Source organism: Miscanthus floridulus, chromosome 15 (genome assembly GCF_019320115.1).
Source record: "Miscanthus floridulus cultivar M001 chromosome 15, ASM1932011v1, whole genome shotgun sequence".
NCBI classification, from domain to species: domain Eukaryota; kingdom Viridiplantae; phylum Streptophyta; class Magnoliopsida; order Poales; family Poaceae; genus Miscanthus; species Miscanthus floridulus.
In genome coordinates, this window is record NC_089594.1 from 6433760 (window position 1) to 6459429 (window position 25670).

Below are 25670 nucleotides of genomic sequence, written 5' to 3' on the forward strand. Positions count from 1 at the left end.
TCGCCTGGGGGAGCTCGGTGGGCACTGCTGGTGCCAGCGATGCAAACGTGTTGCTGTGCAAAGGATGCAGCCATGAATAGAAGGCATTTTACTGATGTGATCATGTAAATAGAAGGCTTTGATGTAGAGATGCAGTGATGTTCCATGTGCCATTTAATTCATAGCTTTTTTCTCAAGTACTTGGTGTGCAGCCAACATTTGCAAATCCATTTGTTTCACTAAAAGGAATTAGATGATAAGATTTACTTAAGTGTTCTCAGATCTCAAGCACAGTAGTTGGAGCAAGCTATTTTTCATTGTGCCTGTAGGAAGCTAAATGTAAACAAATAGAAGGGAGTTAAATCTGGTGTGAAATTATCAACCTGTTGAAAGTGAAATTGTCTAAATGTTTTATATTTGTTGGTCCGTCAATACATCCTCGAGAAGTTCATGAGCTTCTGTGCAGTCTTTCTGTTGCAACTTGAGGAGTTCCTTGTGGTACTTCTGAGAGAGTGCAAATTCCTGACAGCATCATAAAGGCCTCTTAGTGACACAATGATATTGAGATACCACAAGTCATTACAGATCCTTGAGAGGCCTCCCAATCGATCTTTCGGGGGGGGGGGGGGGGGGGGGGGGGGGGGGGGGGGGGGAGGGGGAAAGAGGACTCCCATGGAGGGTCAAGCCTAAAGAGAAGATTTGACAACACTTAGTACAAGTTCAACAAGATCAACAGGTAGTGCAATGGTCTAGCACAGACCGGCTAATTTGGCTAGGCAAGACCCTAGTCCTCCAACAGCCATTTTCTCTTGTACTGAACTAAATCATTTTTTCAGCTACCCAATTCTGGAGGTGCTAACAAATGTACTTTCTCTCAACTGTATCTCACCCATGTACTTGGTTGTTAATTTTAATGAATGCCCTTATAGACATAAACTTAAGCTTTCCTATATATGGAAAAAAATCAGAATGTTAGTGGCTTAACTTATATTGCAAAAAAAAAAACACAGCAGCATATGAGCATAGACCATAGATACAGTATACACTGAATTTAGTCTAATCTGTAATCATACATACAGTAAACAGATTATGTGCTTATTTTAGTTCTCACAACAGCTGCATAGAAATAGAAATGTTTTGATTCAGAAACAGGATTGCTAGTGCATTGCACTTTCAGTTTTCCTATGTGCTATCATGAAACAATATCAATGGTTTAAATAAAAATTGGGATCTGACACCTAGTTAGTTATCAGAATGCTAATTTAAAAGTGACTCACTAAGGTTGCTCCTATATATTCAGCTTCTTTAATTCAAAATAACTTGTAGCTTTTTTGTTCAGAAACATGCATTAAGCATCTTCTCTTTAGATTGTACCAGCTACTCTGAGTTCATAAGCTGGCAAACAAGCTTTTTTTTATCCATATGCTGCAACTTCATGCAGGGAGTTCAAAATGCAAAAAAAAAAAACACTTTACAGTCTACTGGCTTGTGTTTTGGGAGCAATTAGCAATAAATTACCAAGCATATTTATGTAAACTTTACAGTCGGTGGCGCTGGACGTGAGCACGACGAGATGGTCCTCGGGCTTCAGGATCTGCGTGGTCTCGGTGGCAAGGTCGGCCGGGCGCTTGGTGTCGATGGACGACGCGTCGAACGGTAGGCAGCAGTCGTCCCCCGCGACGACGAGCTTCGAATCGAAGGAGATAGGCAGGTACGGCGTCACTGCTCTCTTCCTCGCAGCACGGCCTGCTCTGCAGATGGCACAGCACGCGGCTCATGGCCACCACGCCCTCGGCCGCGGCCTGCGCCACCGGTGGGGTGGGCGCCGGGGACGGGGGCGCGCACGGCCGGTCCTTGCCGGTGACGGCCTGGTAGGAGACTTCGCGAGCTCCATCGTGCGCCCCTCCTCGGTGTCGTCAGGGAGCCCCAGCACGACGCCCCAGATGCGGAGGAGCACGAGGGGGAGAGGAGGTCACCGTCGGTGAGGGGAGGAGAGCTCGACGCCGTTGGTGAGGGCGAGGGGGAAGATCCGGCGAGATTTGGGGCTGGCCGGGCGGGCACCATTTGGGAGAGGGAGAGGGCGGCGGCGCCCGGCAGTTTGGGCGCTTCTGGATTTGGGATTTGGGTTAGGGTTTGCGTACTCGTGGGCAAGGCCAATATTTGCCCGGGAGATGAATGTAAATGGGCGCGAGCTGAATATACGTGTGAGGGTGGGGCCCATTTATTTTTAGCGACAGACAGATTGACAGTATACTTCATTTTAGCATCGGACAGTTAAACGTTAAATATGAGTACCTATGGCGACAGACAGCAAATCGTTAAATGAGGATTTAGCGTCAGATTGTCTGTGAGCTATCTTTAGCGTCAGATTATCCATCGATAAAAAAAGTTTTAGCGTCAGATGTCTGACGGTGATATGGTGTTGTGGTGTAGTGATGGTCGCTTCAAGAGTGTCGGTTTTTTGCTCAAGCCAACAGTGTTGAGCAAGCCTACACTGTCGGTTCATGGCTCAAGCCAACAGTGTTGATCTAGACAACACTGTCGGTTGATGGCTCAAGCCGGCAGTGTTGAACAAGACAACATTGTCGGTTCATGGCTCAAGCCGGTAGTGTTTTGCAAGACAACACTGTCGGTTTGTTGATAACCGGTGGTGTTTTGCAAGATAACACTGTCGGTTCGTTGCTAACCGGCAGTGATGGTCAATTCGCATTTTATTGTTTTATAATTGATTTTAATTTATATTTTTTCGTGGAATCGGGTTTCGCTTTATATACGCTACGTAGACGATAGGTCCATCAATATTAAACATTACAAATGTTACGGTTACAATTCAAATGTTCTTATCCAGATCTCGATCCCTCAAAAAAATTTATTCTCGGACTTCACAGATTGTGCAATGCTTCTCGGACTTCTTACAATAATCTGATGAGCCACTCTGGGCCATACTGGTCCTTGTACCTCACGGATTGTGCAATGGAAAATACTCCATCTTTTCCAATACCTCGGCTAAGATGAATTTTGCGAGCTCCAATTGCAGTGCGACGATCTCCATGTCTAACAGCCTTTGGTGGTTATATTTCTTGCGCTGTCGTTCAAAAAGATGATATCCAAAGAGGAACATTAAATCATTTTGTTGAATTATTAACAGACATAAATGAAATGAGGATTATACACACCAACTTATCGGCTTCTTCCGATTTCCCGCCGATGTAGCGAAGCATTGCCCACATTACATAAAACACGTATTCATTGTTTCCCGCCGGCTGTGACAGGTACTTCCTCTATATTTCGACAACCTTGAATGGGACCGGCGTCCCACCGATATGTCTTCTTCAGACACTGAGCAACATTAAAGGGAGAAACATTACAAAACGGTATGTGTGATTAGAAAATAATATGTTATTAGAATCACTTACTAATTCAGCACTGCCACCAGTGCATCCAGATGATGAAATGGTTTTTTCTTCGAGTCCCACACCTCGATCAGATTTTTGGCAAGATTGACACAAATGAAGATGAAATGGTTGCTACAATCACAGAATCCTAATTATCGAATAATCTTAACGAAAAAAGAAGCATAAAATTAAAAGCCAAGAACACATACTCGCAGTTGTAGGCTAGAAGTATGTGGGTTTTCTTCTTCATCGTGAATTCATCAAAAACAGCAATCAATCTCTGTTTTAGGTCTTCACGTCACATCTATAGAGGCCTAGACATGTCCTCTCATTGACTCGCAAGGGGTCCAAGAAGCCTATGTAATCCCATTTGCCTTTTAGAATGCAAAATTTTTCTATACACCTACATAAAATCATGGGAAGTGCTCAAAAGTTAACAATTTATCTCGAGAGAGTAGTTAATTGTAATATCGTGCGTGTAGGGTACTTACATAATCCATAGCGTCAACATTTGAACATCGAGAGAGCATTTCTGATATAGCTGAAATAAGCACTCCCACTCGACATCGAACTTCTCTTCTTTAGGATAATGGAAAACATGTGGCGAACGGATAATAACCTCAAAACTAAAGTCGTCTGTCTCTGTTGCTTGAGCCATGTAATATTCATGTAACTGGCGCATATATGTTGTCATATTTTTATACTCCTCATCGGGAACCAAAAGATTGCCCCTTTCATACTTCATTGTCGGTGTTGTCGTCCCTTGTATATCATAATAGATGGTCGCGGCCTCTTCCATGGTTAATCCTGGGTTGTCTTCGACGTACTTTTGTATGTTCCTTAAATCTTTATTGTGTATTTCTCCATCTCTTGTTGTACCTCGTCAGCATCGTGGATGGCTACATCAGGCATGTCCACATCATCATCGTTTCCCTACAGAACATTCACACCAACCTCGCCATGCATAGTCCATATCGTATAGTTCGGCATGAACCCCTGGTAATCAAGTGCGATCGTATAGACTCAATTTGACGAAAGTTCCTATGATTCTTGCAATCTTTGCATGGGCAGAAGACAGGGTTCCCATTCCCAGCATGGGCTTTGGCATCGGTGATAAACTAGCTGACGCTATGTATGTACCGCTTGTCTGTTTAGGACAGATGCATCCACTCTCGATCCATCTCTGCACACAAAAAATACTGAGACAGTAATTACAAAGAATTAATAAGAAATCAAGCTTCATGAACAACAATTGTAGCTCGAAAGTACCATTTTTGGAAAACATTATTGTACACTAATTATTGAAAATTTGAAATTGATAGCCCCGGCCCTGTAAATTGAAAATCGTAGTAAAAACAATTATTGCACAATATTGAAGAACAACTATTCTACTCTACTTCTAAGAACTAATTATAGCATCACATACTAACAATGATGATCTTGACCACCATGGAATAATCAGCTAGGAATTTAAATGTGTTCATAGACACCAACCTTTTGGATAATGGATTCACCACAATTTGAGCCTTGTACAAATGTCCAATTGGAAAAATGCTCTCTAGAATGGAGAAAGAACTAGAATGAGAATCAAGCAATATAGCCATCCCCAAAACAAAGCTAATTAAGCAACAAAATCAAAGGAGTGGATGTTTGTTACTAACCATAAAGCAAAAAGATCAAGCCATTCTTCAAAATCCAAGCACTAGCTTCATGGTGAAGAGCAGCCGCAACAATGGAGGGAAGGGTCCAAAGGCGCGCCTCTGTTCTTGGGATGGAAGAGAGGAGGAAGGAGAGGACGGCTGTAGCCTTTTTGTGTTGTAGGCTTATCACCGTCGGTTCTTCGCTAGAACCGACAGTGATAGTGCCCAATCACTATCGGCTCTTGGCTTAAACCAGCAGTGATGAGTGCTTGCCAAAACACTGTCGGTTCAAGCCAAAAACCGATAGTGATGTGGTCCTTCACTAACGGTTTTAGCCCATCACCAATCATTTTTTTATTTTCAAGCTCATAACCGGCAGTGAAGGTACATCACTGCCGGTTCTCACAAATCCGGCAGTGATGAGGCCGGCAGTGATGTGCAAATCTAGCGTAGTGCCCTATATATGTAACCTTTGGTAAATCAATCAATTATCGCATGAATTATCTCTTGCTTTCATGGTATTATCAAAGTGAGCGGTTCGCTCCGGTGACCCGCGCTTCCGCACCTCTAACAATCGCCGGTGGCCTCACGCGTGCAAAGGATTTAACGAATAGTAGACATACACTATGGTGTTTGCTCAAGTTAAAGGCATCGTTCAAGTGAATACAAAGGATTGTCTGGCGCAGTTGGACGATTATTAGTGTTTGAAAATGTGACCATTGGAAGTGCCATTGTGCTGATGAACGGATAGGGTAGTCTGTCGTCCATAGGAGATTTGGAGTCACCGGAAAATCGTCGAACAATAGCATCATCTAGCCGTTGGAGGGTTGTTGTGCATTTCTACGCATCAGACTGTCTGACCAGGAGCAAAGGATTGTTCGGTCCGTGTATTTTTCGGGTAGCCATTGGAGCACTTTTTCTAATGATTGACAATGGCTCTCTCTGAGGTTGTGGCCTATAAATGGGTATAAATTCTTCATGGGTTCTTCTTGTGTCTTTTGACCATATGAAAAATCTGGTGGGATAGTCGAATAGAGTGACATGTAGTGTTGTAGGGCCTTTGTTTGGCAAGAGGCACACATGTGAGTCATCATGTTTGTTGTGAGTGTTTAGTGAAAGGTCCTTATTTGGTTTTGGTAATTGAGTGACAACCTAGGTGAACTAATTGTGTTTATGTGAGATACACAGGTGATTAGTCCATAGGTACATGTGTGTGAGCAACATATGCCATGAAGGTAAAAATAGCTCAAAGATGTTGCAGAGCTCACACATGTGATGATGAAGGAGCTCATTGCACATGAGACATGACATTGAGTCATGTGATCAAGGTGGAGAAGATCAAGACAAGACTTGGCTTGATGGACCGTTTGCAAGCGTGAAGGGCAAGTCGGAGGCTTTGGAGCGATGGACCACGTGGCGGTGAAGCTTAAGCAAGACTTGGGGCCGATGGATGAAGGCAATGGTGAAAAGCAAGTGAAGTCAAGATCGATAAACCAATATGATCACATGATGATATGAAGTGGATCATATCATTGTTGATCATGTTGGTGCATGTGTTGCATCAACAATGGAGGAGATTGAATGGAATGCGCAAGGCAAAGGTATAACTTAGGGCATTTCATTTCACCAGTCATAGGTGTGTAGAGAAGTTGATGACCGGGTTTAGGATAGATGGCCGTACTATCAAGAGGGGCAAACTTGTTTGCATATTGGTCATCTAGTGCCACTCGTATGATCTAACTTTGCATCGTCGCTAGGATCGAGTGGCTTGGCAAGTTGAGTGGCTAATCCTTTGAAAAATGATTGTGAAAATACTAACACACACACACACATGGTGGTGTACACTTGGTGGTGTTGGCACATTTACAAAGGAGATAAAGTTAGAGTTGATGTGGATCAACTCGGCGATGAAATGGAGGCGAGAAGGGTTCAAAACTTTACTGGCGGAGTGTCCGCCTGTAGAGTGCGGATAGTCCGACGGTGCCACCGGTGCCCTGTATAGAAAAGATAGGGTTTCACAGAGTGCACCGGACACTGGGGTCCTGCGTTCAGTCAGTGGCAGCAGTGAAGGCGCAGGCATCGGTCTTCGACCGGACGCTGGGTCACTTCATGACCGGACGTTGGGTGGGTGCGTCTGGTCTCGCTGATGTGGCAACGCAAAAGAAGAGGAGAAGGACCGGATGTTGATGCTGCGTCCGATCGTGACTGACCGGACACGTCCGGTCGTAGTTGAGCTGCTCTGGGAGCTCTCTGGAAGTGACCAAACGCTAGGGTCCTGCATCCGGTCGTGATCAAACTGACGCGTCCGGTCGTGACTGGAACCTTACTGGAAGTGACCGGACGCTGGGGTCCTGTGTCCGATCTTGGCACTGTGCTGCGTCCGGTCATCACTTGACCATTGAGATCAAGCGACTGAGGTTCAACGGAGGGGATATGTGGCGTGCATCCGTTGACCAAACGCTGGCAGGGTGCATCCGGTCAATATGACCGGAGTGTCCGGTCACCCCAAGCTGTGCCCAGTGAAGGGGTACAACGGCACTATTTTCGTGGGGGCTATAAATAGAAGGGGGTCTCAGCCTTGGGCTGTTAGCTGAGCACACTAGAGCCTTGGTGGCTTATGTGGTAGTGCTTGGGATCCCTCTAACTCACTTGAGCTTGATAGTATTCATCTGATCGAGTGAGTGAACGATTCTAGTGCGATTGCATCGTGAGGTTGCATCGAGTGGCACTAGGTGGTCATCTCGCAAGCCGATGGTGCTTATTACTCTTGGAGGTTGCCATCTCCTAGACGGCTTGGTGGTGGTCTCCGTCGAAGCCTGCAAGAAGCTTGTTCGTGCTCCAGAGAAGAGCTTTTGTGAGGAGCATTGTGCTCGCCCCACGGGAGCCACGAAGAGCAACTCTAGTTGAGTGTGTCATTGAGCTACCCTCACTTACGGGGTAGGTTCTTGCGGTGCCCGACGTGCGGGCTTGACAGGTGATGCCAATTAGCCGCCAAACTACCAAGTGAGAGGTCGACACAACAGGGATGTAGCGGGTTGGCAAGCACGTGAACCTCGGGAGAAAATCACCATGTCAACATTATTCTTCCCGTTGGTTTGCAATCCCCTTACACAAGTTTGTAGTTACTTTCATATACATTGTGCTTGTGTAGTTGCTCTTATAATTAGTTAGCTTGTGTAGCTCACTAGTTACCTTCTTTCTTGTGAAGCATAGAAGTAGCTCCCTTATATGGCTAATTTAGTTTGTGTAACCTTGTTAGTCGCATTGCTTAGTTTGTGTAGCTAAGTAATTTACGCTCTATAATTTGGCTTGTGTAGCCTTGTTATTGAGCATTGCTAGTGAGCTTAGGTAGCGTTGTGCTTTTGCTTACTAGCATGTGTAGGAGCTCTCTCGTTGCTTAAAGTACTAGTGGCATAGGTTTGTGTGACCTTGCTCCTAGAATTGGATAGGCAAGCTCTAGCTAGTCCGACACCTTAGTTGCTTAATTAGGATCTTTGCAAGGTGCTAGAGAACATAGATAGAAGGGTGTAGTCTTGGCTAGACCGATTGTTTTAATTCCGCACTTGTTTCGTTTAGCCGACGCGATTAATTTTAGAAAGGACTATTCACCCCCGTCTAGTCCGCCATCTCGACCCTACATTTAGGCAGCCTTACATGTTGCAGTTATCCTGAGCCAGACAACTTGAGATCTTCGAAACCTTCCGATGAAGGAGTGGTTTTCTTCCATGTGGTGATCCTCTGTTTTTTGTGTGGAGCAGTGTCATGTCGGTGCATGGATGAGGAGACCCCTCCCTCATATGGACGAGAAGCTCCATAGTATACACAATGTCATGGTGACCAGAAGAGTCACGTACGGTGGCGATGGTGAGACTTTAGTGCTCATACATTCGCTTTTGGTTTGCAATCCAACACCATGACCAAATCGTGCAACGGTGACAGTAGCGAGACTTAGTGCTCACTTCACTCATCTTTGTTTGGCCCTAGTCCAACACCATGGCTCAGAGAGTCGGGTGATATTTGTGAGACTTTGTGGCTAGCCTGTCTTTAGTTGGTTGTGTAAACATTGAGAGCAGAAGAGACATCGTGTCTAGGAGCATACCTCGGTATAGGCTCAATGTAGGCTAGAGCAGGGACGGAGGGAACCCCCCCCCCCCCCCCCCCCCCCCCCAACCTTCCTAGTGGCCCACTATATAACCCATTAATTAGCTAATAAAAAATTACTAATTAGTGTGTATTTATTTATCATCTCTTCTTTATGTTAGTCTTTATTGGCATTATTAGTGTTGCAATTAGCTAGTTATGACGTTAATTATTAGTGCTTTATTTTTCCCCTCTCTTTTATTCCAGTTATTACAATGATTTTTGCTATAAATTATATAAGTTGTGTAGAGATTAGAGACTTAGGGCTATTTAAATTTTTTTTTCTTTTGCTATAATTTTTAGTATCATTTTAGACTTTTAACTTTCTTTTGTATCGTGAAACAAATATTGATTTGGTTATTACTTATACTCTTGCTAACTCAATATACTTATGTGTATATTGCTAACTCAATATATCATTTTAGACTTTCAACTTTTAACTTTCTTTCTTGCGAGCCCACCAGCACAGCACAGGCAGAGGCAGCAGCGATTCGCTCGCGCTGTTCCCAATCCCAGCAGCCGCAAGCGGCGTTTCCATTTCCGATGCCTGTGCGCGCCGCGATACGATGCTGTCGCCCCATGCCGATACCTGTATATTTGCCTTGCCTCCGATCCACGCGTCGTCCCTGGCCTTTGCCACTTTTGCTTTTCCTTGCCTTGCCATCGATGCTCTCCCTCACGCGCGGACATACTTGCCCTTGCCCGGCTCCACTGATGAGCAAACAATCGCCAAAACCAACTAATCATCTTGACCAGCTCCATAAGTTAATACTCCCAAGTTTTAAATTGCGAGTCATTTTTTTGCTATATACCTAAACATAATGTATATATATAGACTATGTACTCCCTCCATCCAGAAAGAATACAATTCTAACACGGTGTCACGTTTTAGTACTTTAAGTTTGACTAATTATAGATAAAAAAATATATTAATATTTAAGATACTAAATAAATATTATTAGATTAATTATAAAATGTATTTTCATAATAAGTTTATTTGAAACCATAAATGTGAATATCATTCACTAGAGGCTTGGTAAACGTGAACCACTTTACTAGCACACAACCAATAGTTACATTCTATTTAGAACGGAGGTAACATCTAGAAAATACAGAACAACTGGAGTACAATCTAAAAAGGAGATAGCATTTGTTTCCACAACTTTCTAGAAAGTTAAAATATTATGTTCGTAACTTTTGTGCATACTAACTTTTTATTATAACCTTTTTCATGTAGTTTTTAGCCAACTTATGATGACAACTTTTCTATGTGACTTTTACAACCCAACTTTTCTTCATATAATTCTCGGTGTGCAAACATCATCATAGCAATTTCTCAACAAAACTTTTCTAACTTGTTTAATACATTTTAGAGAGAATTCCCTTATTGCCACTAAAATGTATACCAAGCGCGTGTTTAGTTGGCTGAATTTTGGAATTTGGGCTACTGTAGCACTTTCGTTTTTATTTGGCAATTAGTGTTCAATCATGGACTAATTAGACTCAAAACGTCCGTCTCGCAATTTTCAACCAAACTGTGCAATTAGTTTTTTTTTCGTCTACATTTAATGCTTCATGCACGTATCGTAAGATTCGATATGAAGGGTACTGTAGCACTTTTTGGGAAAAAAATTTGAAACTAAACAAGGGCCAAATCCCTAATTGCCAAAAAAATTATGGATTTCCCTCGCTGCCATCAATTTAGAATTTTTGATCCCCTCGTTGCCATTATCGTTGCATGATCAAGCTTTATTCCCTTGGTTGCCATCCATATAGATAATTTGTTCCCTTCAATGCCATCAAGAGAACAGAACACCGTTACAAGGTGTTCATAACATGGGACTAACTTCGTAGACACTATTGATAACTAAATTTGATCATTTTTTATAGTCTGGGCTTGATAGTTGTTTAGGCGATTTATTTTACTGAATTAATTAAATTCAAGTTTAATTCGTTATATCTCTACATACACATTTTCTGTTTTTTATCTCTTAAAAATCTGGGGTAGTAGGCAGTAACCGCCAGCTAACAAAATACAGCAGTAATCCGAGCAACAAAAAATGATCACCCAAGTGCAGATTTGCATAAAGATTGTTGATTATAATATAAATTCTCACTGGCAGCTTTCTTTTCTCCTTATATTGATTATTAATATATATGCTAATCAAAGTTATGGTCGCAAAATAAACGAAAGCAATTGTATATTTTAGTATACGTACAAAGTTGCAGTTTGCATTTCTCATTTGTCCAATATTAATCTAATATCAGCCATAGTTAATATATAACCAATTTCATTTGTCTATTAAATAGGTATGTCTAAAATATATTCTGATCATTAATTTCTAATTAGACTAATTAGTCATTGGCAATACTGGCCAGCCTATTAATTACATTACAAATCATGAGTGTTTTAATAATCACAACTAAGTTTAATATTTAAGCTCAATTAAACTTCAATTTAATTAATTCAGCGAAATAAATCGCCTAAGCAACTATCAAGCCCAGACTATACAAAAATGATCAAATTTAGTTATCAACAGTGTTTACAGAGTTAGTCTTATGTTACGAACACCTTGTAATGGTGTTTTGTTCTCTCGTTGGCATTGAAGGGAACAAATTATCTATATGGATGGCAACTAAGGAATAAAGCATGATCATGCAACGGTAATGGCAATGAGGGGATAAAAAATTCTAAATGGATGGCCGTGAGGAAAATCCATAATTTTTTATGGCAACGAGGGAATAGGTATAGATTTTAGTGGCAATGAGGGAATTCTCTCTAAATTTTATGAATGACAAAACTTACACACACATAAGTTTTGTTGTTCATTGTCTTTGGAAAAATGTATACACAGCTTATTTAGTACAATTTTTTACATAATATTTATTACAGTCAAACTTCTTAGCCAAAAAAAATTGTTCAAAGTATATATAAGAAAAATGTGTAGATTAATATTAAAAAATGAAGAAGCAAAGGAAAAAAGAAGAAAAATAAAATAAAAGTATAACAATTTCTCAACATGCCTTTTCTAGTGCAAAATTTATATAATAAATTTATGAATAACATAACTGAGACGTATTCAAGCTGGCTTCACAAATATTCAAGCTGGCATCACTACACCCACATATGGATGATGGATCACAGTATCTATCTCGAGCATCCTTTATTCACTACTCATGTTTTCAATCAGCCTGTTCGCTGGTTGGTTTCTAGACTAATAAGCCCGGCTGGTGCTGGTTTGTTGTGAGAGAAAAATACTGTACCATGGCTGATAAGCCCTGGCTGAAACCAACAAGCGAACAAGCTGAATGTATAATGTTTACAGGCTATAAGCATGAAGGATTATAAATGACCTCATCTTTCTTTGGCAACTGAGTTCTAAATGGCCAGTGCTTCCGAATTACAAATTCTATGGTTTATATATGGTACAAACTGGCCACGAGTATGGTATATGAGATACAGAAATTGTACACTACATAGGCCCAAGACAAGCCTGTCCTAAGCTGAAGGGCCGATCCTTCCAGAAATCTTGAACAAAAGGAACGCCACCAAACTCATTTTGTGCTCGGAACGCTTGCGGTCTCAGATACCTCACTGCTGGCTTTCACGGCGCCAGCAAAACTGCAAATCTTGTTCAGGGCGCTCAGGTAAGCTCTGACGCTGGACACCACAATGTCCATGGTGTTAGATTGATCTCCCAACCAATAAGTCCAACGGTCTATTGGACCTTGGTCACGTGCCCTGATCGAGGGCGCCCAACCCTACATGGTTGGTGGACCCCCGTCGCACTGCGCTATATAAAGAGGTGGGGGCCGGCGGCTCAAAGCACGAGGTTCGCCGTGAGCCGCAAACCCCACCGACAAACCCTAGACCGATCTAAGAGGGCGCGCAGCCAGTGACGGGAAGCGCCACCAGCCGCGCCGCCACGCTACACCGACGACCGCTACACCGACGTCTTCCCCAACCATCGCTGCCCGTGAGCAGACTTCACCGACGAAGCTGATGGAGGCCTCTGGATCCACTCCCTCTGGGATCTCAGGTTCGACACCTTCTCCTTCCTCTAGATAGCATTCTAGGTCTACATCGTTACTGTTGTCTACTGCTCTTGATGTCTACCCTCTAGATCGACTGCTAGATGATTCTAGAAAGATAACAATGGTATCAGAGCCTACTAGCACGTAGATCTAGATAGGGGTAGAGAAAGAATGAGATCACGATCTCGGATCGGATCTGAAAAAACCCTAACCCTAGATCGGGTTTTGGGGAAAGAAAAGGATGAAGAGGATCACGATCTCGGATCGGATCTGAAAGAACCCTAACCCTGGAAAATGAAACCCTAACCCTAGATCGGGTTTTGGGGAAGGAAAAGGATGAAGAGGAGAACCTACCCGGTCCTCCCGACACCGCCGTCGCGCGGAAAGCTACCACCGTGCGGGTGGTGATCATCGCCGCCATGGTTGGCGCGCGGACAGAGGCCCGGCTCGGCCGTGGCTCAGGGCAGCGGTCCAAAGCCGCTCGACGGCGGCGCGCTCAGCCATGGGCCAGCGCGCGCACCGGCGAGGGGCTTGGCACCGGTGTCGTCCTCTCTTCTTCTCCGGTGGCGAGGTGGCCGCGCGCTCCCTTCGTCTTCACTAGCGTCGCCGTGGGAGAGGAGAGGAGAAAGAGGAAATGCAGCTAGGGTTCAGGGAAAAGAAAGGGCCGGCCGGGGGGGGTGATCTGCTCGCCGGAACGGCCACTAGGGCGCCGTGGCCAGGCCGCTCGACGGCGGCGCGCTCACCCGCTGGGGAGCGCGCACGCCGGCGAGGGGGCCAGAGACGACGCCGGGGCTCGCTGATCTCTCTCGCCGTCGAAGCTCCTCGCTCGGTGTCTGCTGCGGCGGGACTGAGTGGAGAGGAGAGAGCAGTGAGGGGCGAAGAGAGAGAGAGAGCGAAGGCCGAATGGCGCTAGGTCAAGGGCGCCACAGCGGTCGCCGGGGTTTTGATCCTGCGATGCGCGCGGGCAGCCGTCGGATGGAGACGGATGGCCACGAGCGTGTGGGCCAGCGCCGCAGCCCAGGCGGGAAAGGGCACGAGGCCGAATTCCCGGCCCAGGCCTAGGTTGCGGCCTGGGCGCGGGGGTGCGCTGGCGCGCGCGGCTGGGCTGCGGGTAGCTGGGCCGGGTGCGCTGGCGCGCGCGCGTGAACAGGCCATGGGCCGCATTTCGCTGGGCCACGCACGCTCTGGATCGGGCCAAAATGGCCAAACAAAAGTACAGTCACAGTTTTTGTTTTTCTTATTTTCCATAAAACAATTTGATCAATTTGAATTGATTTTTTTTATGATAATTTTCTGTACAAAATTTATCCAACGATATTTTTTGTTCAGTAAATAGTAAAGTTGCTTCTGGAAAATAGGAAAATAATTATTGAATGTTAATGTTTCCGCTGCGTATTTAAAGTAATTATGGACTTTTAATTAAATTCGAACCAACGGGAGAATTTGATTTTAAGAGCCAAGAGATAAAAATGAGTTGATTATGATATTGTTATTTTCTGACCAACGTTGTTAATAGCAATATTATAATTTTAATGATTATGCATTATTTCTATTTCTGCCCAACGGTGATGTAGATTTAATGTATAAAATAATTGTATGTTTTAATTTTGACCAACGTTAAACTAAGGCATGCAATTATTGTTGTTATTTGTGTTCTCACACTATTTGAATTATGTTTTCAGGAGGATACAACTTGATGAGTTGTATTAAAGAGATCCCCACTCTAAAAGGTGATAACTATATTGAGTGGAAGAAAAAGATAGACCTGGCTTTCATCCTCGCTGAGGTGGACTGGGTTGTCACCACACCGTGTCCCAGAGAACCTGTGGCACCGGTGAGGGAGACAGATGAGACTGATGCTGCATGGCAGAACAGAGAGCGGGATTTTGCTCCCGTAAAAATGTCCTATAACCTTGAGCATAGAAAATGGGTCACTGCCAACAAGAAGTGTTTGGCAGTGATAAAGAACACGATTGAACCTGCTATTGTGGGCTCAATTCTAGACTGTGACACGGTCACAGAGTACCTAGATAGAATAAAGAGTCAGTTCACTGGCTCTTCAAAGACATGCAACCCAGCTGATCAAGCAGCTGGTTACAGAAAGGTACTCTAGTGGCGGCAGTGGCATTAGAGAGCACATACTGAGAATGAGCAATCTGGCATCTAAGCTCAAACCAATGGATTTGGCACTCAAGGATGAGTTTCTTATTCATTTGATTTTTGCTTCTTTGCCCAAAGAATTTGACACCTTTGTTGTTAATTACAACATACAGCCTGAAAAATGGGATTTAGAAAAGCTCGTAGCCATGTGTGTGCAGAGGAGGAAAGAATAAAAGTTTCACAAGGTGGTTCTGTCAACTACCTAAAAGATAAGAAAAAGAACTATAATAACAACTCTTCCTCCAAGTCATCTGGAAAAGGTCCCATGCAACAGTCTCAGAACAAGCAATTCCCAGTGGAAAAAGACCAGTGTCTCCATTGTAGAAAGATGTGACATTATAAGAAGAATTATCCCGATTTCCTAAAGATGATAATGAAGAATAAAGGTGAGAACATTATTACGTTCGTAAATGAATCCTTGTATGTAAAGTTTTCAAAATCTACTTGGTGGATTGATTTAGGTGCAACTATTTATGTTGCTAATTCATTACAGGGATTCCGTTCGATGAGAACTTTACAAAGAAGCGAAAGTTTCATTAAAGTCGCAAATAGAGTACAAGCAGATGTTGAGGCCGTTGGAGATCTTCCTCTAGAGCTTCCAGATGGCTTCATACTTTTTCTTAGAGATGTTCTTTATGTACCTTCTTTGCAAAGAAACCTGATTAGTATATCAAAGTTGGACCATGATGGTTATGATTGCCATTTTGGAAATGGCAAATGTCAGATATTGTTTAATAATAAATGTGTTGGTCTTGCCTTCCGACAAGACGAGCTTTATTTGTTATCACTTCGTGAAAATGTGAATTCCGTATGTGATGTGAATGAAAATGTATCCTCATAGAACAATGGAAACAAAAAAACGAAAGAGAGCTCACGATGCGTTGTCGAAATTATGGCACTGTCGTTTAGGCCATATTTCGAGTGGAAGAATAGAAAGACTAGTTAAGAATAATATTCTTCCTCCATTAGAGCTCTCAGATTTAGAACAATGTAGAGATTGCATAAAAGGAAAGTACGTAAAGAAAATTAAGAAAGATGCCAAACGAAGCGTAGGAATTCTACAGATTATTCACACAGACATGTGGTCCTTTTCCTGTGAAAAGTGTGGATGGTTATGATTCATTCATAACATTCACACACGATTACTCTCGCTTTGGCTATATTTATCCAATTAAAGAAAGAACAGAAGCGTTGGATAAATTCAAAATATTTAAAGCAGAAGTTGAAAATCAGCATGATTTAAAGATTAAGATAGTCAGGTCTGACCGTGGGGGAGAGTACTACGGTCGGCATACCCCATATGGACAAGTTCCTAGACCTTTTGTAAGGTTCTTACAGGAGAATGGTATAGTCGCCCAGTATTCAACACCGGGCGAACCTCAGCAGAATGGAGTAGCTGAAAGGCGTAACCGTACCCTGATGGATATGGTGCGTAGTATGATAAGTTACTCCACTTTACCCATGAGTCTGTGGATGGAGGCATTAAAACCGCCATTCATATTCTCAATAGAGTACCAAGTAAGTCGGTGCCCAAAACACCGTATGAGTTGTGGACAGGAAGAGTACCCTCATTTAACCACTTGCGTGTGTGGGGGAGCCCTGCTGAGGCTAAAGTTTTTAACCCAAACATTGGGAAGCTAGATCCTAAAACAGTGAGTTGCCATTTCATTGGCTACCCAGAAAAGTCAAAAGGTTTTCGTTTCTACTGTCCTAACAGACATACAAAGTTTGTGGAAACGAGATACGCTGTCTTCCTAGAGGATGAAATGATTAGGGGGAGCATAGTAGCTCGAGAAATTGACCTTGAAGAGAAGCGGGTGTATGCACCCACTCCGATCATTCATGAGCCATTTTTCTCACTACATGCTGTTGCTGCACCGACAGTACAAGACACTGTGGTGCCAGCACCTATTGTTATCCCGCCTGTGGCAACAATGAATGATGATGAGGAACATGTGCCTCAGGATCCTATAGAACCTATTGCCACACATGAGGGGGAGCAACAACAGCCTCAAACAGAAAATGTGCCAAATGAGGAGGCCCCTAGAAGGTCTCAAAGAGTTAGAAAATCAGCTATTCCTGCTGATTATGAAGTGTACAACACTGAAGAATTTCAAATAGAGGATGATCCCACCTCATTTGAAGAAGCCATGAAAAGTGATCATTCATCAAAGTGGCTTGAGGCCATGGAAGATGAGATGAGATCAATGAATGCAAATAAAGTTTGGGATTTGGAGATAATTCCTAAAGGAGCCAAAACAGTAGGCTGTAAATGGGTCTACAAAACAAAACTTGACTCTCAATGAAATATAGAGAGATATAAAGCCCGACTTGTGGCAAAAGGCTTTATACAAAGAGAAGGGATTGATTACAATGAGACCTTTTCTCCAGTCTTATGTAAGGATTCCTTCAGAATCATAATGGCATTAGTGGCATATTACGATTTAGAATTACATCAGATGGATGTAAAGACGGCATTTCTCAACGGAGACTTAGAAGAAAATATTTATATGGCACAACCGAAAGGTTTTGTCATGGAAGAAAAAGAACGTTTGGGATGCCGCCTAAAGAAATCCATTTATGGATTAAAACAAGCTTCAAGACAGTGGTACTTGAAGTTTGATCAGACAATAAAGAATTTTGGATTTAAAGATAATGTTGAGGATAATTATGTCTACGCAAAGTTTAAGAATGGAAAGTTTATCTTCCTTGTCCTGTATGTGGATGATATCTTACTTGCTAGTAGTGATGTCAGTCTACTACTGGAAACAAAGAAGTTTTTGTCCTCAAAATTTGATATGAAAGATCTTGGTGAAGCTTCGTTCGTTCTAGGGATCGAGATTCAACGAGATAGAAGTAAAGGGGTATTAGGACTTTCACAAAAGGCATACATAGAAAAAGTCTTAAAGAAATTCAGTATGCACAAATGTAGTCCCTCACCTGCTCCTATAGTCAAGGGCGACAGATATGGGGATTTTCAATGCCCTAGGAACCAATATGAGATCGATCAAATAAAAGTGGTTCCATATGCTTCAGCTGTCGGAAGCTTGCAATATGCTCAAGTGTGTACGCGCCCTGACTTGGCATTTGTTACCGGGTTACTTGGCAGATTCCAGAGCAATCCTGGAATAGAACATTGGAAATTGGTAAAGAAAGTCTTGCGTTATTTGCAAGGAACGAAAAGCCTCATGATGACGTATAGAAGATCTGATTCACTCCATATAGTGGGATATTCAGATTCTGATTATGCGGGAGATAATAGAAAATCCACGTCTGGATATGTGTTTACTCTCGTAGGGGGAGCTATTTCATGGAAAAGCTCAAAGCAAACCGTCACTACATCATCCACAATGTATGCCGAGTTTGTAGCATGTTATGAGGCAACGGGGCAAGTGAACTGGCTAAAGAAGTTCATACCCGGTTTGAAGATGGTTGACGACATCAATAGACCACTGAAGTTATACTGCGATAATAATCCAGCAGTACAGTATGCTCACAACAATAGGTCAAGTGGTGCTGCCAAACACATTGACATAAAGTATTATGTTGTGAAGGATAAAGTCCGGGATCAAATGATAAATCTTGAGCATATAAGTACCGAAAAGATGCTCGCGGATCCGCTTACAAAAGGCTTACCACCCAACGTGTTCAGAGAACATGTAGCCAACATGGGTTTAAGGGAAAGCCTATGATTCCTGGACTATAAAGGGCCCAAAAGTTAAAGTAACTATTTCAGATCAGAGACGTGCATTGTAGCTGTTAAATCTATCGGCGATTGACCGTGACGATGAGACATGCTCTATGCATCATCTGTGAAGAAATGAGTAAGGATAAAAGGATTGAAGTTTAAAGTTTAAAGATAAAAGTAATAGTGAGATCAAGGGGGAGAATGTTAGATTGATCTCCCAACCAATAAGCCCAACGACCTATTGGGCCTTGGTCACGCGCCCTGATCGGGGGCGCCCAACCCTACATGGTTGGTGGGCCCCCGTCGCACTGCGCTATATAAAGAGGTGGGGGCCGGCGGCTCAAAGCACGAGGTTCGCCGTGAGCCGCAAACCCCACCGACAAACCCTAGACCGATCTAAGAGGGCGTGCAGCCAGTGACGGGAAGCGCCACCAGCCGCGCCGCCACGCTACACCGACGACCGCTACACCGACGTCTTCCCCAACCATCGCTGCCCGTGAGCAGACTTCACCGACGAAGCTGATGGAGGCCTCTGGATCCACTCCCTCTGGGATCTCAGGTTCGACACCTTCTCCTTCCTCTAGATAGCATTCTAGGTCTACATCGTTACCGTTGTCTACTGCTCTTGATGTCTACCCTCTAGATCGACTGCTAGATGATTCTAGAAAGATAACACATGGATGCCCCGCTCCCACTGAAGTCAACAGACACAGAGATGCGGTCAGAGAGAAGAACAGAATGGCAGAGAGCGTGGAAGAAATGGAAACAGATTTCAAAGGACTGTTATAACCTGAAGGAGCGATTGAAAGATTGGCCAGTCAGGGCATGTTTGGCGTTGATGCTCACATCTCCAGTGACAACGACTCGAGTTGTTGCAATTGCGTCAATGCCTTCTGTGACTGATGTCATACTATATTCTCGGAGAACGGTTGGAATCTGCAGATTGTTAGTCCAATAAGATTTCTGTTCATTGTGATCGTTCAGTAGTCAATGAAACAAAATAAATGAATCTGATGAGTTAGGTACAATCCCTGCCTGCACCAGTTAGTCCATTAGTGCTTCTCTACTCCAGACTGATAGGAGACAACCCATGTTATACTCAATATGGTGTTAGATGATTACATATTTGACATCTCTTTTTTTACAACCACAGTATTTTTCTAGTTAAAATGGCACCATGAAAGAGTAATATGCCCAATTTTCAAAGACAGACAGGAAGTGCTGTCAATAGAATATCTATCTCATGTCACATTGTATGATACTGCAGCTTAAGAAATAGGCCTTGGTGCCTTCCCAAGCAGAACAACTGACACTTCTTTCTTTTAGAAGCTGCTAAAACATACTCAGACACAATGCTCTAATAAATCATGGTAATAATCACAAGTCATGTCCCTGTATAGATGTGATTTTGTTTTTGACATCAAGCCAGTGTATCATCTCTTGAAATTCATCTGCTTGTGATAAATTTCATGCAAATTCTGGGAAAATTATGTGTTATCATGATGATAATACAGCCAGAGGTTCACCCAGATGCAAGTATTTCTAGTCCTTATCAAGAAAAAAAAAACAAGTACTAGTACTAAAAGAAGATACCACATTCATATTCGTTCATGTTTGAAGTAGTGTACCAGTGCAAGAAAATACCAAAAAAAAAATACAGCATCTATATTCCATTGTTAGAAGTAGTGTACCAATCAAGAAAGATCAAAAGTGTGGCAACAAACCTGGATTATTTGGTCAACAGCCTTGTAAGCTGCATCGACTGGACCAGTTCCAACTGAACATGCTATTTTCTCCTCTCCATCTGGTCCTATCAATTTCACTGTTGCTGTAGATAAACTAAGTGTACCACATGTTGCCTGCAAAAAGGATGAATCACATTTCAAGCTTAGCATATCATGTTTCTACTAATCAAAGTTTGGTAAACTGCAGCTCAACTATACCTGTACATCAGCAAGGGACCAAATAACCTTAGGCTGGAATATCTCATCTGACAATAACGCTTCTAAGTCTTCATCAGTTACGCGCTACAAATTATGAATGAATTGGTTAGTCTCCATGTGTAGAAAATGTACATGTTATAATATAAGATTCGATGAATATAAACAGAACATGAAAGCAAGCAGCCCTCCAAGGAAATGTAATGATTAAACAAAAAATGTAGGGGGAAAAAGGTGACATGGCCCAAAAAGGAAGGTCACATAAGAAATAGAGTAGGTATGTTTTAGAAAAGAGTCACCTTTTTCTTCTCTGCAACCTCTTTGTAGCGTTTAAAGAAGTCCTCAAATTCCTTGTCACTGATTTCATATCCAAGCTAGAGTTTGAACAATGAAGATCAAATGATCACATCAGGTAACAATAAGAACTGGAACAGGAAAAAAGAGAACTTGAACAGAAAGCCCTAGTTGTTAGTAGGAAAACAAAGAAAACATCTAAGCTGTACCTCCACTAGCTTAGATCTCACAGCATGCCTTCCACTGAAAAGTAAGAACAGAACCGATCAAAAAGAAAGAAAAGAAAGAACAGAAAACATCAGTATGGATGAGATTCTCAAATTTGATCTAATTTATTGTTGTATGCATGCCTAATTGTATTGAGCACGAAATATCCAATTCAACTAATCTAGAAGTGTATGAAACTATAGCAAACCAAGAATTTTAGAAGCATGATCCTGATAAATAGTTTAATTAAAGACTACGCATTTGATCAGAAATTTCTCCCAAGAAAAACTATCAAACTTCCAGTTCAACAATATAGTACATATAGCATAATGATAGAATTACAGGATTTATGTTGTGACGAAGTCTAATGCTTTACCTCATACCCTACTACCACCAATACTTTTTTAGTTTTGTAACACAATTGTACACATGTCACCAACAACTAATGCCTAACTAGTAGCCATAACATACAAGCATTCAAATTTAAGCATTTGGGGCTCCTTTGTTGTAGCATGAACACTAAATCAGCAAAACTATGAAGTTGATGAGAGAAGTCTCCTGGAGAGACATCACAACAGAATATTTGAGAAACTGAACTAAATAGGGAAAGGTGTGTTGCATGATACCTGAGTTTCCCAAGAATAATACCAAATTCATTTGCACGTGTTAAACCAATATCATCAGGCGATATAATTTCATAAGTTCCTTTATTTTTAAGCATGCCATCCTACAAAACAAAACAAAAAAGAATAAAAGTGAACATAAAGAATCAGTCCACTCTAAAAAAACACAGTTTAATGAGAATAGTTAGGGCCCCTTTGGAATGCAACAATTTCACAGGAAACCACAGGAAACATGAAAAAAAAAACACATTCCAATTTCCAAAAGGGGTCTTAAATCATATATCTATGAGATCAACAGTTACCAAAATTTAAATATCTTAGAGGCTCAGAGTGACAAAGCAAGGTGAAACAACAGTTGATCCATCACAATGGTGAAAATAATTATTTACAATATATAGATAAGTTCCATTGGCAGTTGAGAACAAACTGCCAAGGAAGTGAAAAAGAGCAATGCTGTTTATTTATTTATTTAAAACAACCAACCCACCACTGCTACAATTGCAATAAGTTGATGGTAGTAAGGAGACTGCGAATGTGTTTACCTGATGAATTCCACTTTCATGAGCAAATGCATTGGCACCAACAATAGCTTTATGTGGTTGTACGATCAGTCCACTATGCTCTTGTACCTAGAATAGTTAGAGCATTTGTGCCAGAAAATCAGTCATCTGAAAAATGTATAAGAGACCAAAAGGAAAACAAACAAGACAAGAAATGATTACTGTACCATTTTGCTCGTCAAAGTGATATGTCGAGAATCGATTCCAGTATAGAGACCATTTAACAGTTCTCTGCGGCATTTAATTGCCATGACAACCTGTAAAGGAGATCAGAAAATATTAGGCATGTACAAACACCCAATCAGACCAATTCAGATTCCTCTCCAAAACCCATCAGACTACTTTGTAAGGCACAGTCAGCAGATAAATATGACTAAGGCATCAGCTCACCTCCTCCAAAGAAGCATTTCCGGCTCTTTCACCAATACCATTAATAGTAACCTCTAACTGCCGTGCTCCTGCACGAGCACCCTAAAGTTAAGTCAAAGTAGTAGCCCCATTAAGATTAGACCAATGATAATAAATTATATAAAAAATATAAATAAATAAGGAAAAGGTAGTACCGCTAGTGTGTTTGCAGTCGCAAGACCAAGGTCATTCTGGCAATGAGTGGAAATGATAGCGTTTTCAATTCCAGGAGTGTTTGCCTTTATATCAGCAATTAACTTCCCAAATTCATAAGGAAGATTGTATCCGACGGTGTCCGGGATATTGAGAGTCGTAGCTCCAGCATTTATGACTTCCCCTAGAATATGATACAAGAACTCTCTATTTGACCTGGATGGAAAAGTGAAACCAATCATGGCACAGCCATATGGACACCAGGAAAAAAGGATCGTTTTTTTTTGTAAATAAATACTACGAAATTCTTTTGAGGGTATCCCAGGATGAGCTAAAGGTTCAGCATCCCTTTTGCAGGAGTAAATTGTCCAAGCCCAAAAAAAGAAAAAAATGTAGTAAGCTTACAAGGCTAAACATGGCAGCAAACTTTCAGTAACCACCAACTATTGTTACGGCATGCATCACTTTGCCTCAAAGTCAAGAAATCAACTCCTGTTCGACTAAGAGCATCTCCAAGAGCCTTTGTAAATCTCACTCTCTAAATTATCATTTGGAGAGCCACTTGCATAAAAATCGTTTTCTATATCTTCTCACTCTCCAACAGTTTTTCTATATTTTATGCACACTCTAGAGAGCCATTCTCGTCTTCTATTTTTTGCTAACGAAAAATCCGGGATAGAAGATGGTTATATTTGGATGACCATTTAGAAAAGCTGTTGGAGGGTAATTTTCAACCAAAATCTCTATTCTTAGCATTTAGGAATGATATGGAGAGTCTCTTGGAGATGCTCTAAGGGCCTGTTTGGTTCCACCCCTAAAGTTTAGTGGCCCCTAAAGTTTAGTGACCTTTCTAAAGTTTAGTGACCCATGTTTGGTTATAATGACTAAAGACCACTAAAGCAGTTGTCCCATGTACACTTTAGTCACTTTTAGTTATCCCTTAGTGACTAAAAGCCACTAAACTTTAGTGGTCCCTAGTGGGGTTATTTGGCATTTTAGTGACTAAAAGTGACTAAAGTTTAGTCACTAAGCTTTAGGAAGGGTGAATCAAACATGCCCTAAATTGGGACCGTTTTTGTGTGTTCCAGATTACTGGTTGATTTGTGAACTTCCAATTAGATGAGGTGGAAATCTTAAACCAGCTTATACTTTTCTTCGTATCGAAAAAAAAAATCAAAAAAAAATTGGACCTTACTTACAGGCTTACCGGCTTTCAGATTCGGAGAATGCAGCTAACAAATCAACCAAAATCTGATTTTTCACAACTGCAAAGAGTGGCACGTACCTGCCGGCGTCCTCGGGGCTGAACTCGACGTCGGTACATCCGAGGCTGCGGGCGTACGCCACCATCTCCCTGGCAATGGCCACCACCTGCTCGGGCGTCTTCCTGAGCTTATGCTGCATGTGGATGTCGCTGGTGGCGATGAAGGTGTGGATCCGGGGCCGGCGCGCGTGGCGCACGGCCTCCCACGCCGCATCGATGTCCTTCCTGTTGCACCGCGAGAGGCCGCAGATGACCGGCACGTGTGGGACTGCGTCGCCGTCCTCCCCGGCAGCGGCGGCGGGGCCGGCGGTGGGGTTGCCGACCTCGATGGCGATGGAGCGCACGGCGTCGAGGTCGTCGGGGGAGGACGCCGGGAACCCGGCCTCGATGATGTCGACGCCGAGGCGGGCCAGCTGGCGCGCGACGACGAGCTTCTGCGCGCTCGTCATCGTGGCGCCCGGCGACTGCTCCCCGTCGCGCAGCGTGGTGTCGAAGATGCGCACGTAGTTTGGGTCGTCGATGCGGTTCGGGACGTACTCCGGCCGCCGCCGCGGAGGAGGAGGCTGCTGCGACGCTCGGGGGGAGACCGCGCGGAGGCGGAGGCAGCGGGCGGCGGAGAGGACATGGCCGGAGCGTGGCGCGGAGAGGACTTGGGATGGCAAGCGGGTGGCTTTTGGAGCGGGGGTGGAGCAGAAGGGTTTAGCGGGGGAGGAGAGCAGCGAGGATGCCATGGTCAACCGTCGGCGTGGGTTTAGTTGACGGCGGCGGCAGTGGACATTAAATTAAGCCCTCGTTTAGTTCCACCCCAACCTTCAAAAAGTTGTTACAGTACCTGTCACATCGAATATTTACGACCCGTGTATGGAGCATTAAATGTAGACGAAAAGAAAAACTAATTACACAGTTTTGTGGGAAATTGCGAGACGAACGTTTTGAGCCTAATTAGTCCATGTTTGAACATTATTTGCTAAATAAAAACAAACGTGCTACAGTAGTCTCAAAATCCAAATTCCTACCACTAAACAAGGCCTAAGAATGGGGAAATGTGATGATTTGGAGAAGAAGAGTCCACTACAGTCTACAAGGCTTATCCGGACGAGGACGACGCCGATTAGCGAGCGAGGTTTCGTGGGCGGCACGGAGCGCGCCGGTGTCGGGCGAGCAGAGCAAACAAGAGAGCAGAG

The 25670-nt window shown here is 43.0% G+C and overlaps 1 protein-coding gene and 1 long non-coding RNA gene across 3 annotated transcripts; both read right to left on the bottom strand.

The window, feature by feature from the left end:
• Positions 1-32: 32 nt before the first annotated feature.
• Positions 33-2218, bottom strand: LOC136508396 (uncharacterized). 2 transcript variants are annotated; one of them, XR_010771962.1, is made up of 3 exons: positions 1498-2218; positions 363-501; positions 33-53 (listed from the first exon to the last, which is right to left on the bottom strand). It is a non-coding gene; the product is annotated as an uncharacterized lncRNA (long non-coding RNA). The 2 variants fall into 2 exon arrangements; XR_010771963.1 differs by lacking the exon at positions 33-53 and adding an exon at positions 125-218.
• A 10266-nt stretch (positions 2219-12484) lies between these two features.
• Positions 12485-25267, bottom strand: LOC136506789 (2-isopropylmalate synthase A-like). Its single transcript, XM_066501679.1, has 13 exons — positions 24508-25267; positions 23225-23438; positions 23052-23132; positions 22829-22918; positions 22644-22730; positions 22105-22205; positions 21481-21514; positions 21277-21351; positions 20981-21064; positions 20762-20896; positions 19828-19973; positions 19713-19731; positions 12485-12832 (listed from the first exon to the last, which is right to left on the bottom strand). Exons 1-13 carry the CDS (start codon positions 25215-25217, stop codon positions 12710-12712), a joined length of 1899 nt encoding a protein of 632 aa, XP_066357776.1. The 5' UTR covers positions 25218-25267; the 3' UTR covers positions 12485-12709.
• Between the last annotated feature and the right edge of the window lie 403 nt (positions 25268-25670).